Source organism: Strongylocentrotus purpuratus, unplaced genomic scaffold, assembly GCF_000002235.5.
Source record: "Strongylocentrotus purpuratus isolate Spur 01 unplaced genomic scaffold, Spur_5.0 spur5_scaffold_7, whole genome shotgun sequence".
Classification (NCBI taxonomy): Eukaryota; Metazoa; Echinodermata; class Echinoidea; order Camarodonta; family Strongylocentrotidae; genus Strongylocentrotus; species Strongylocentrotus purpuratus.
Genome location: NW_022145613.1, coordinates 31,120,372 through 31,134,908, shown reverse-complemented (window position 1 = coordinate 31,134,908; position 14,537 = coordinate 31,120,372). Strand labels below are relative to the sequence as shown.

Genomic DNA, 14,537 nt, shown 5'->3' with positions numbered 1-14,537 from the left:
GCATATAGTTCTCAGGAGAACTATAGTGCTTGGAGAGGATGAGTGGCTCGACGTTTCGAACAGGTTGACTATCCGTCGTCAGGTGAACTTTCAGTCGTCACTCCTGACGACGGATAGTCAACCTGTTCGAAACGTCGAGCCACTCATCCTCTCCAAGCACTATAGTTCTCCTGAGAACTATATGCTAAGAAAGATAACAAACAGTCCTTTTCAGGACTACACTCCTCCAAGAAAGATTACCGAGTCAGAGTCCTTTTCAGGACGCCTCAAACCTCTCTCTCTCTCTCACACATGGTGTAGCCGCAAACCTACTGTATAAATTAATTGTTAGTGTTCATTCATAGCAAAGAAAAGTAAATGAAAGAAAAAAGGGGAAAAAATGAATAACAACGTCTTTTCATCTTTTCTACACATTTTTTTCAAAATGTGTTATCAAACTTTTCATCTTAAAATAAATTTTTACCCTAACTTTTAAAAGTTACATTACATATTCGAAATGTGGCGCTTCTCTTAAATATTAAAAAAAGACGAAAGAAAACGAGAGAAACCTTCACATAGCAATCAGGTGTCTGTTTCTCTCGACATGTTTCTTTGCATCTGTTTTGTTTCTATCGTTAACATTCTTTACGTAGCCTATCAAGAAAGAAAGAAAAGAAAAACTTTCGTGCATCGAAGATTTTTATTAATTTATTTTTTCTACGTTCCATACTACAATTGAATCACCCTCAAAAGCAAACGCTATACTCAAGACGTCACCTTGAGTAGGAAAGTAAATGATACAAAAGAGAAATAAAAGCATTTTCTTATCAAAATAATGTAGGTCTCTTGTGTATAAATGTAGATAGATCTTGAGTGCAGGAGAGATGAAGCTACAGAAAATGGAGTGTGAAATTTTATGGGGGGAATGCACGACAATTCTAAGAATTAATTATTTCTCCTTTCAAGGGAGATGCAGCGCATTTTCTTGTGATATAACGTGAATTGGGAGAGTCCCTTTGGAACAATTTTGCAGTCGCCTATAGACAATTATGAAATTGTTGTAAATGGACCTATCTAGGTGCATGTAAAAGGAATAAAGGCGTATGAAGAGGAAAATATGATATTCTGAAAAGTTATGATACAGGAGAAAGGGGAAGTGGAATACAGCGCAAATGTTTTGGAATATGAGAAACTAAAGTGTGGACTCCCTTGTGAGTTCAATAGAAGAGAGTGAGAGAGAAGGGGGTTTATTTTTAAAGAAAAGTACAACATACAATATGTCATTTCTGTTTATAGGGGAAGAATAATGTCATTATACGGAAATAGATTAACATCTTAGGACTAAACATTGGTTAATGTACCCGAAACCTCTTAATACATTGCATTTCATAATCGGTATGGCTAGCACATGGCAGTTTTTTTGGTATTCAAGAATTTACACCTTCATGGATTCTACTCCTTTGAATATATTCTTTTTTTTACCGAGTAAAACTGTAGAATACATCTATCTATGAATATTATCATAGACTGTAAATTCTTCACTGAAAAAGATCCTTCCTACCGCATCCAAATGATAACAGACAATTTTGCAGTTGCCTAGACAATTATGAAATTGTTGTAAATGGACCTATTTAAATGCATGTCAAATGAATCAAAACGAATGAAAAGGAAAATATGAAAATATGATATTATGAAAAAGTGATGATACAGGAGATAGGGAAAGTGGAATACAGCGCAACTGTGAGGGAATGGGAGAAACCAAGATTTTGATTCCCTTGTGAGTTCAATAAAAGAGAGAGGGGGGGGGGGTAAATTTGAAGAAAAGTACAACATACCGTACATCATTCCTGTCTATAGGGGAAGAATAATGACATTATACGGAAATTGATTAACATCTTAGGACTAAACATTGGTTAATGTACCCGAAACCTCTTAATACATTACATTTCATAATCGGTATGGCTTGCACATGACAGTTCTTTTGGTATTCAAGAATTTACACCTTCATGGATTCTATTCCTTTGAATTCATTTTTTCTTCACCGAGTAAAACTGTAGAAGACATCTATTTATGAAGATTATCATTGACTGTATATTCCTCATTTTGTTTTCTTCATTTGAAATGATCCTTCCTACCTTATCCCAATGAATATCCTGTCACATAATGACAAATTACAAGATATAAGCAGGTACAGATCATGAATAATAGGATTTGGCATTGTCATTCGGGATGAAGTTTCGAGGGACTGAATTTCTAAATATTTTAACGATTTCCATACCGAAAAAAATCGCTTCTTCAATCGAGCGCAAGATCAGATACATAACACATCATAAAATCGGACGAGAACCGGCATATTCAGTTTGGAATGGTCGTAGGCTTGTTTGTCTGTTTCGGTCTGTCTGTTCGTTAGTTTTACCTGACTGCTAAGAAAGCATTTTTATGCTTATTGCTACTTTAAGTCTTCTCCAATGGACTTGGTAATGAGGATTAATGCCTTATCAAACAGCATAGCGAATCGACTTGGTTTTGAACCGGGGACCCGATGGTTACGAGACGACTGGTCTACCACTGATCAGCACACCTCATTACTATGTAAATATTATGTTCTTGTTGCTGTTTTTGTAAAAAGAATAGAATAATGGAACGTCCGCTGCGCCATACGCTTTACTCCACTCCCCCCCCCCCCCCACAAATAAGAACCTGGGTCATTTTTTCTAGCGATTGCTACCTTCAGATCGTTTGCGTCACATGTGGTCATTCTGACAGGATGACATTGATACTGATTTCTTTTTTTTTTTTCCGGTATGCTTTTCTCGATGAGAGGGCGGTTACTTGAAGCCACATTCACACTAACCGATTTTTCTGCCGTTTGGGGTAATGTAAACTGTTGTCGATCTGCTGTTGGTCGAGCTCGTTACTGTGACTGTTGTCGGTCTAGAGTCGATCTCTGTAGTGTGACTGGAGTACAGTGACACCGCAGCAGAAAACAATATTCTTTACTCTAGCGTTATTCATGCGTGAGGCCTTTATCGAGACGCATCCATTTAGTGACACGCACTGTTTTCTCCACGACTTGCACTACTCAGTCATGATGAAATATTCAAATCAGTGATTGTACTTTCCTACACATGTTTTTCATTATGACTACAAGATCTCTTTTAGTGTCGTCTTCAGACTCTCTCTCTCTCTTTCTCTCTCTTTATCTCTCTTCCTTGCTCTGTATAAGACATCCATAATATTGAGATATGTTAGGAGAGGGAGAGAGAGAGAGAGAGAGAAAGAGATGTAATTATTAGATAATCGACCCCCCCCCCCTCCCAACAGTTTTTTCTCTCTCTCTCCTTACATAATGTCTATAGAATGGCTATATCTATAGAGAGAGAGAGAGAGAAATAGAAAAATCGGAGAGTTAGACGTATTTATTGGATCATCGACAAGAAAAAGAAAAAAAAGGTTATACAGTATTACAAATGAACGAAAGCAAAGTTGGATTTTTCTTCTATCATTTTCTTTTTCTGTTTTTTATTATGATAGTCGTTGCTTTTCGATCTTTCATCTTCTCTTCTACCTTTGAATTCTCTATTCTTTATCATTTTCTCTTTCTGTCTTTCGTCATGTTATTCTTTGTTTTTTCTTCTATCATCTCTCATGTTAGTTTGTTGTTACCATTCAATCATTCCTTCTTTCTATCTTTCCTCAAGTTATTCTTCATTTGTTCCTTCTATCACCATTCCTTATGTTATTCTTTGTTTTTCCTGTTATCACCTCTTCTTATGTTATTCGTTGTTTCTAATATTCTATTATTTTTCCTTTCTATCTTTATTTACGCTATCCTTTGTTTCTTTTCTTCTATAGCCTTTTCTAATGTTATTCTTTGTTTTTATCATTCTATAACCTTCCTAATGTTATTCTTTGTTTCTTCCTTCTATAACCTTTCCTTGTGTTATTCTATATTTCCTCCTTCTATAACATTTAGTTATGTTATACTTTGTTTCTTTCTTCTAAGACCTCTCCTTACGACATTCTTTGTTTTTCTCTTCTATACCTTTTCTTATGGTATCCTTTGTTTGTTTTTTTTACTTCATTTTATAACCTTTCCTTATGTTGTCATGCTGTACTTCCTTCTAAAGTAACCTATCCTGTTATTCAGTTCAGTTCAGTTCGTTTTTTCATTTCATTTTCATTAAAATACACGGCAAATTAAAGCAAATAAACATACAATTATGTATACATACTAAGGCAAACAAAAGAAAATTAGCCCCATGCCCCCCGGCCCCGAGTTTATAGGTTTAAATTTGTAGAAATTGGCACATGAGCATTAATGTATTTGTCGGTAATTGTTGGCTACTATTGTCGGTAATTGGGGGCCTCTACACCCCCCCCCCCCACCCCCTCCCCACTGAGAAGGGTCTAGCGACGCTTCTGCTCACAATTAGACCGATCTAGCAAAGTTCGGTCCAGGAAGTGAGTGAGAACGGGATGTAATTCCACAAGAGCAATAAATAAAAATGATGAAATTAAAAAAAATTATGTCCAAACCAAAGTGGGAAACCAAGATTACCTCTTTCTGGTTGCATAGTTGGCCTGAAATCAGACGTGAATACACTAACATTCACGTTGGCGTAATTCTGCACTTGATATAAAATTCACAATGCAAACACACTGCGGTTAGATACACGATTGATTATTTCAATGAGAGTAAATCAATTGGAAAAATATTTTGAAGGCTATATACACGAATCGTTTCTTCTCTCTCCTCGCCACGCACTACGTAATGCGATAAAACACTTTAATTTCCCCTCCTCGGTCAGTTCTGAGTAGCTTCTGTAGACGAATACATTTCATCCTAGTCATACTCGGGGTCATACTCCTTCAGTACGGTACAGTATACCACTAGATAAATGCAAGAGCGTTTTCGAAAATGTGAGAGGTGGGCTTTGCGGGTTATGCATTCATTTTCTACATTATTATGCTTCTCTTAAATTAAATTATGATGAAGAATTTTGTAAGGGCCTTGATTTATTTATTTTTATTTTTTTATTTATTTTTTTTTTTATTTATTTATTTATTTATTTATTTTTTTTTTTTTTTTTTTTTTTGGGGGGGGGGGGGGTAGCCGCCCAATCCCCTTCTCTCCTGGATCACTACTCGCTTGGGAATAACAACGTGCGTTTATTCCACGATTCTTTCTTTGCAGAGCGCAACATTTTCGACAATTAAACATGAATGAATCAAACTTCTCCATCCTACCACCTAATGACGAACCGGAGGGTGACTACCGCAGCATAGGACCCCGAAGATGGCTGGCAGCTTGGCTTGGGTCCATTGCCGTCGTCGCTTTCTTCGGTAACACACTAGTGATCTCCTGCGTCATCCTGTATCCGAAGCTGCGTACGATCACCAACGTATTCATCACCAGCCTCGCTATCAGCGATCTCCTTGTGAGTTTAACCATACCCTGGATCATCGTTGGGTTGGTATCAACCCGGGGTTGGCCGCTACCGGATGAGACCTGTATCTTGGTGGCTGTACTGCGGTTCACCTGCAGCGGTAGCAGTGTGTGGCATCTTGTTACTATCGGTACCAACCGCATGTTTCTTATCACCACTTCTAGTGCAACGTATCGAAAGGTATGACGAACCCATCCCCTATCTCTCCTGTTCCCCTTTCTTGCAAATTCTTGTTCCATTTCTAATATTTGTTGTTGTTAAAGTTTCCGGTAATCATGTATCATGTTTAGTATAATTCAGCCTAATTTTAGTATAATCTTGAAATGAATTGTAAGTCGAATATTTAACATAATATATTAATGTTTTGAATCATATGAAAACTGATCTTAGAATTAGTTGAAGGAAGCAGTTTTTTTTTCTTCAAAGTGACTAGCCGTTTTATGACTTCCAATACAAATATATTCCCCTCTCAGATCTTAAGAATTCTGTCTTTTCTATATTGCCCTTACAGATATACAGCCGCGTTAACACTGCCATTATTCTCTTCATCACCTGGCTAATCCCTTTCTCTGTCATCATTGTCCCTTACGCCATCGGTGCCACGAGACTCGGCTATGACGACGGGCCCCATATGTGCAGTGATCTGGAGGAAATCAGGCCGGACGGAACGGAGTACAGCATACATGCCTACCTCGCTGGCAGCTGGCTGACTTGCATACCGTTGTGCATGGTATTATGCGTGTATCTACGCATCTACATCTACATCCGACTGCACGTGAGGAAGCAGAACGCGTGGTCCACCGGGCAGCAGCATAGGAACACCGCGGTTGCTACTGTAAGCGCGACCGTAGAAGACGCAGGCTCGACCGACAAGGAAGGGGCTAATGACGCTAAAGGTGGTAGTGGGAGTAACACAGATGGCGCCCAAGTCCAGTCTAACCAACCAACGGAGCGCAGTGCGCAGGTAATAATATTGTTCATGTTCTTTCGGCAACTGCACTTAGTTCTTCTTTCTTTTGTCCAAGAAGACATTTCTAAAAAAAAATGTCTGGTTTGTTCTCAAAAGTGGAAGATTGGAAGGCCATGATTGAAGTCGAATAAGAATTAATTTTCGATAAAAATGATACTTAAAGTAATTTAAAGAAAGCTTTACTAATATTCTTTGGCAGGTTATAAATCCGCATTTGCCACTCTCCACCTAGGTCAAAGAAATGGGTACCTGGCCGGAATTTATTTCTTAAATGCTTCGAGTGCCTTAGGGTTTAGCTGGGCAGAAACCAGGGTAATATTACTAGTTCCCAAGGCTCTGAATATTTCCTGGAGTGGATAAGTGTGCAATATACATAAAGCTATTACTATATTAGTAGTAGTATTACTATTATAATCATCATAAATATCATTATTCATGAGGTAAGAGATAGAAATCGGAAACAAGGTGGTGGGGTGGAAGCAACAACAAGAGATAAGAAAGAGAAGGGAGTAGGATGAGATGGGGGCAGAGAAATGAGAAGAAAGAGAAGACAGATCGATGGAAAGCTTTCGTAGCTTGTTATGTATGAAAATGAGTTCATACTGGAATCTGGGCATCTAACGACATAGTTGTGGAAAATTTGTGATGGGAATATAATGATGAGAACATACAATATTCAAAGCAGATGTGGGACATCAATAGTACATCATGAACATTTCCAATTCATCACCCGCCCTGTGCAGTCTTCATTCAATTCCTTTTTCTTGATATCAAGAACTACCATTACTTTACAACAGAAAATCATTTCTTGATATCAAGAAATAGGAGTACATCTTAAAACGGCTTGCCATGGACACGCATGATCAGTGTACGTTCACGCCGTTCTCGTCCACTCATTAATCTAAAAGCCCCTATTACACTGTATTATTGTCTGTAATGGACTACGCTCCTTTGAACCTACGATTACGTAACGCAATATAGCTAATCTTTGTTCAATGCTTCCATGCTTCCGAGAAAATTCACTTTTTTAATATTTCTCTTTAAAGGAAAACTCGCCCCAAAGAATAAGTGTAGGTATTCTTAGAAAAGAGAAGTATTCCTGCCCTTTGATGTTCAATATCCCTTATGAAAATGTACAAGAGATACATCAATGGCGCAGCCATTTTCATGAAAATGTGACGTACCAGGTGAAATTGTACATGTATCATGCACCAAGCTTTAGTTGGAGAGATTTTTTAAATCAATAACAAAACCTGTACTTTTAACAAGGAAAAATCATAGCTGTGAAGATAGAAATTATGTTTAGTGAAAAATGTATTACAGAGGAACTATTGTAATTTATTCATTTAAACATAGTAAAATATAGCAGTTGACAAATCTTTTTCATTTATGAGAAACCGTCACCCTCGGAGAGCACCAACGTATTACAATAGTTCTGACTATTGTAGTACAAAGGATAATAGTAGGTGAATAAAATCAATAAATGAATAATACATATCTCAAAATAAGTCAAGTTATTTCTTGGGGTGCGGTTTTCTTTAAGCGATGGAATAAAACAAAAAGAGGGGATCTATTTTTAATTGATTAATTTGAAAACACGAGAGGGTATTTCCCACCCCTTTTCAAATTTCCTTAAGGTACATTTTCAATATTTTTAGTCTCTTTAGTAATAAGCTATCTAATTTCTCTTTTTGAAAAGGCTGCCAAAACTTTTCCATGAATTAGAGTTCTAGAAAAATTGTTCCCTTTCACCCTTTCATTGTAATTGTTGTTTACAGCCGCTCCGTGACAAGACTACGATAGCAAATTATGAAAGCATGCAGAAGGATCGTTTTAGGTGACATCGCAAGACAGCCATAACAAATGTAAATTGACGGATTTTCAAATAAGCAAGAAAGTTTTCATAATCATAACAAAATGCGAATGATCTCAATACTGTCGATTTAAAAGCATTTTACAAAGGATGCACTGAAAATAAAATATATTGTGACCATCATTATAAATTGTCTATATTTTCATGAAAATGACTACAATAACCTTAGAAAAGCTTTTATGAAAAAAGGATGATGGAAGTAATTTTTTTAATATACTATCAGAAGCTACTTTGACTTATTAAAATGGGAATATCAAAATTGCTAACATTTCTAAGACCCATATTTTACCCGTAGAAAGAATGTAGGGTAATTTGACATTCAAAGCGCTGTCACAAGCAATATATGGTAAACTAAAGATATAAGAAAGCCTGTTTTGCCTATCTTCGAGCTCCATTTTCACATACATTTATAAGATTTAACACATTTTCATACTTCATACAATTAAGCATTATGATGTTTGTTTCTGGCCAGATATATGTGAAAATACTAAATACAAATGTAAACTCCTATGGGTGACAAGATATGTTTCGGCAGCTTAATTGAACTCATTAATTAATTAGTACTATAATATAGTACTAATTAATTTGCAATATCCATCAACTTCTTACAAATATTTTCCTTCCACTGGTTGTTTTGTTGTCGTAATAAGATTAAACGTTCTTCATTGCAATGTTTATTACACATCCATATCTACTATTTATAGATTCTCATGTCTGCCGCCAATAAGAAAGGCAACGATCTGGAAACCCATACCACCATGAACGCAGGAACGTCTATAACCAGCCTTATTAAACCTTGAACCAAAATGGAATTTAAGAAACTGTGAAATACTACGCCTATATATTTTCTTCGTCGTCATAACTTTCTTGTTATCCAGTTTAATGTTTTTCTTTTGTTTTCTTATTTTGATCTGTGGCAACAGAATCCTATCGCTGCCGCCACGAAGCCACCAGTCAAGAAGGGCGACACTCTTGAGACCCGTATCACTAAGAATACTTTCTACGTGGTCCTTGGGTTCTTCATGTGTATGGTCCCATACGGCATTATTATTCTTGACCATAACTTAGGAATTAAGGGTACGCCTTTACCACAGGCTTTCCTTCTGTTCAATGTCTGCATGAACCCACTGATATATGGCACCAAGCATCCACATTTCAGGGGCGCCATACGAAACATCTTCTCGGGACGAATTTCGGGTCCACTGGTCATGTCCAACTCAGTCGCGACTGCTAGCACCGACCAAGGGGGTACATGATCATCTACTTATGTATGCCGATCAACACGTACCCACACTATCTACGCCAATTCATCTAAATAGCTTTAAGGTCCTTGTTTTTAAAGTTGATTTCAAATAGAGTGTCGAATTGGTGCAATAACTTTTATTCTCTATACTAACAAGTAACACAAACGCAGGTTTAATCTTTACTGAATATATTAGCCAAAAGGGCTGCACGGTTTTTACCCAACAATGTTATTTTATGAACAGCAGTAGATAAAGACACATTGAAGCTTATCGTTTCGAACTTGTCAGAGTATGAATTAACCGAGTTGAAGTACATTATATTCACAATAAAAAAATTAATTAAAAAAATGAGTTAGTTACTTGCATTGTGATCGCGCAGAATTAAGGAGAGGGGCGATGGAGGAGAAGTTACGGCGCCTTTTCACCCTTTCTTATAGTCATCGCTCCTTCTGCAAAGATTCTGCTGAACCTTGGAACAAAACCTTTGAATTTCCAAAAACTGTCAGACTGTAAACCAATTCAAAACTTGTCTCAAGACACATTTATTCAAAATTGCTTTCGACGATTAACTTTCTCTGTTCACATTGATGTTTATTCCATATGTATTGTAATTTGTAGGTTTATTTGCATTTCTTTTTGTTTCTGTTTAATATGTAATAGTTTATCATTGTATTTTGTTTGTTATATAGCGCATAGAGACTTAGGCGGTAAGCGCTGTATAAGCACCGTTTTTATTATTTTATTATTATTATTACAACTAACTTTAACCATATTTTGGGCCCGTGACTCCTGCGTGGAGTTATTACTATAACACACCCAAAATCATCTAAATCTACCACATTTGTTCAATTAACGTATATGATTTAAAAGTCTTTTATTTCTTACCTGTTTTGTGTCAATTTTCTTATCTATTTTGGAGTATTTTCCTAAAAACCGAAGACATTGGTATACACTTTCTTACATTTTCACGGCAAACAAGTGCATACTGATGTATTTAATGTGAAATGCAATTTGGAATATTACCGGAGAATGTAATCTAATCTATAAGTGTAACCCCCAAAACGTTTTTATGTCTGCTGTGTTTTAAAGGGGAAAATTGTGTTAGTTGGGCCAGCCGGTTACACGAGTCGTGAGCTACACACCCACACCACCCCGCGTTTCTTTTTTAAACTTAATAGTTTGAACGTTTCCTTGGACATGTCCCATGATTCATTGTCCAACCCGAATAACTGACAGGTCTTGTACTTTAATTGATGATATTTTTACGAACAATTTAGAAGAAGTTTGGTGTGGAACAATTTTAAGTGACGTAAGTGACCATTTGCCAGTATTTTTAATCAATAAAAAACAGTGTATACAAAATGAAGATAATAATTTTGTTTTACGTGATCTAAATGAGGAAAATATTGGAAAATTTATGCATGAAATACATAACTCTGATTGGACTTTATGTTCTAATGATCCACATTATAGTTATGAATGTTTTTAAGACAGTATGTTCGTATTTTTAATAAATGTTTTCCTTTGAAAAAATGTGTAAAAAGTAAAAAATATAATAACCGATGGTTTACTAAAGAGTTACGCAAAATGTGCAAAAAAAGTGTGAATTATATAAGAAGTACTTGAAAGATCCAATTGAATATAAAAAATATAAAAAAATAAACAAATATAGAAATATGGTGAATGGTAAAATTAAAAAAGCTAAAATAGAATATTTTAAGGCCAAATTTAGAAATGCATCAGGAAACATACGGAAAACATGGAAATTAATCAATGAAAGTCTCGGTAAGAGTACGAGTAACCATAATATGCCCGACTCGGTTATGTGTAATGATCAAGCTATATGTGATAAGAAAGAAATATGCTCTGTTTTTAATTTTTTTAAAATTAATATAGGACCTAGCTTAATTGATAATTTAGACAACATAGATAATGATTTTAGTAATGATGACATTTATAGTAATATTGATTTTAATTCATGTACAGCTTTTTTTAATCCCATTACCCCCACAGAAATAATCAATATTGTAAGTAAATTAAAAAATAATAAGAGTTGTGGTCATGATGATGTAAGTGTTAAATTATTGAAAAAAGTTGTTCATATTATATCATGTCCTTTAAGGGCAATATTTAATATTTCTGTATCTGCAGGTATAGTACCAGAGCAATTAAAACTTGCAAAGGTTATTCCTGTTTTTAAAAATGGCACTAAAGAAAATGTTTCTAATTATCGACCTATATTTATACTCCCTGTTTTCTCAAAGATATTAGAAAGAGCTGTTTATAATCGACTTTTTATGTTTTTAAATAAGTGTAATATTATCACTGAATGTCAATATGGTTTTAGACCTGGGCACTCTACATCTAATGCAATTATGCATTTTATTTATAATGTTTTGAAAACTTTTGAAAATAATCATATCTTAATGGGCCTTTTTTTAGATTTAAGTAAAGCATTTAGTACATTAGACCACACTATTTTATTGAAAAAATATATTATTATGGTATTCGTGGAGTAACTTTAAAATGGTTTGAAAGTTATTTAGAAAATAGAACCCAATTTGTTCAAATAAATAAAGATAAGTCTAATATAAAAAAATAAAATAAAAAAAAAAAAACTTAGATGTGGAGTGCATCAAGAATCCATCCTTGGGCCTCTTTTATTCATTATTTATGTTAATGACATGTGCAATGTTTCTGATAAACTGAAGTTTATTTTATTTGCTGATTACACAAGCGTTTTTATGTCTCATTCTGATGTCCAGGTTTTCCAAACTGTTTTTAAGCAAGAAATTTTGAAACTTTCTAATTGGTTTTTATATAATAAATTGGTTTTTAATTATGATAAAACTAAGTTTATGGTTTTTACAAATAGAAATATTGATTTTAACAACATTCACTTACGAGTATATGATCATAATTTTGATCGTGTAGATAATCTTAAGTTTTTAGGTATTGTAATTAATCATCAATTGAAGTGGCATGAGCATATAAATGTGGTGTGCAATAAAATAGCAACAAAAAAAAAAAAAATTTGGTATTTTATATAAAGTTCATTTTAATCCCTTAAATATTTTGAAAATGTTGTATCATACTTTAATAACACCATATTTTAATTACTGTATAGTTGCATGGGCAAATTTTAATAAAAATTATACGTTAAGGTTACTTAAGCTTCAAAAGAAAGCAATACGCATTATAACTCATTTCCAATATTATGCTCACTGTAATCCTTTATTTTGTAAACTAGGAATTTTGAATGTAATCGATATGCATAATGTTTATATTGCAGTTTTCATGTTTTCATGTTTTAATGACAACTTGGCTACCTTTTTATCAACATGTTTTAACTTGAATTGTGATGTGCATAATTTTAATACTAGAAATGCCCTAAATTATCACCTCCCCAAGATTAGAACGACTCGTATGAAAAATTCACTATTTTTTAAAGGACCATTAATATGGAATATTATACCTCAGGAAATTAAAAAATTCAAAACTCTCAATCTTTTTAAAATTAAATATAAACAATTTCTGTTAAACAAGTATACAAATCAGTATCAATAGTATGGGCAATTTTTGACATTTTTTTTATACTCTAATCGTGTATTATAGTAATTTTTAATATGTTCTTTGTTTTTTTGTTCTGTTCTTTTGTTCTCGTTTTCCTGTATGTGTGTTTTTAGGGGTAGGCTTTTATATAAGGAACTTCCCTCCTTTCTGCCTATCCCAAATGCTCTTATAAATTGCCATTGTATTTGTTATCACTTCCTTTTTTTTGTTTAATATTTTTTATATAACTCCATTCTGTATTTGTATGTTTTAAATGTTTTGTATGAAGAGTGTTGAATAAACTTTGAATTGAATTGAAAAAGGGGAGAATTGTGTTTGTTGAGCCAGCCGGCGACACGAGTCGTGAGCTACACACCACACCACCCCGCGCTTCTTTTTTAAACTTAATAGTTTGAACGTTTCCTTGGACATGTCGGGAAATACGTGTTTTTTTTTAATAGCTTAAAATTAAATCTGACGTCTCGTTTCTTTGTAATTTCCTTTTTATAAAAACTAATCTATGTACATGTATTTGAAACCTTTAAGTATAATTATTAGGAAATATTTAAGACACAATATATAAACGACTATCAAGTCTGCTCAAAGAAGTTGGATGGTAGTTTAGCCTATATCTTTAAACGTCACCTTAAAGTGGTTCATACCCAAGAATTTTAAAAAAGAATTTATCTAAACAAACAAATTGAAAATCAAATAGCTAGTTCAAACTTTGCTTTACGTTATTTAAACGCTAGATTTTCCAAATTGAAAAAGAGCCTCAATGAATAATGGCCTGTCTCCTACTTTTATAATTTCCTATGTGGATTACAATTTTTAGTGAGACTTACACTTAGGCCTTCGAAGAGCTTTGAAGGACAAGGTGGCAAGAATCTCTTGAAGCAAGATTTTATCCGGCGTTCTATATAAATAAGTTAACAAAATTAATATATATAATTGCTTTTGACGAAACACTTTTAAAAGCAGTGATATAGGGCTCGGTCTTGTCACAACATACTAGGCCTATGTGTAATTAACATCTATAATTAGCCGAAGAGTAAAAGCACTTCTCTTAAGATTTCTATTTCTTTTAAGGTTTTACATTGTTCTGAACAAATTGTATAACCCACTCATCTGCACGCTCAATCTTCACATGTAACTTTGAATCATGATCTTTATCATCTTACTTTGTTTAATGAAAAAACGTGAAACAATGCAATTTAAGCCACTTTACATAAGTTGTATACATGCCTCTTTGCTCCTAGTTTTTGTTTTTGTTTTGTTCTATTAATTTCTGTTCGCAAAAAGTTCCTATTTCTATTATGTTATGTCGTAAAGTAAAATAGTTGTTACAATGTAGAGAGCCGTTGAATAAATCTTACTGTAGTGTTATATATAGAATAATCAAGTTTATATTTCTATATTATCATGCCTCTGTGTGAGTGTGTGTGGGTGGCTATGTGAGGGATAAGAAG

At 34.4% G+C, this 14,537-nt stretch overlaps 1 protein-coding gene across 1 annotated transcript; it reads left to right on the top strand.

Moving 5' to 3' along the window:
* The first annotated feature begins 5,201 nt into the window (after positions 1-5,201).
* Positions 5,202-10,083, top strand: LOC753028 (beta-3 adrenergic receptor-like). The gene is made up of 3 exons (XM_001180985.2): positions 5,202-5,609; positions 5,941-6,393; positions 9,196-10,083. The coding sequence occupies exons 1-3, from the start codon at positions 5,202-5,204 to the stop codon at positions 9,526-9,528; spliced, it is 1,194 nt and encodes a 397-aa protein (XP_001180985.2). The 3' UTR covers positions 9,529-10,083.
* Positions 10,084-14,537: the final 4,454 nt, after the last annotated feature.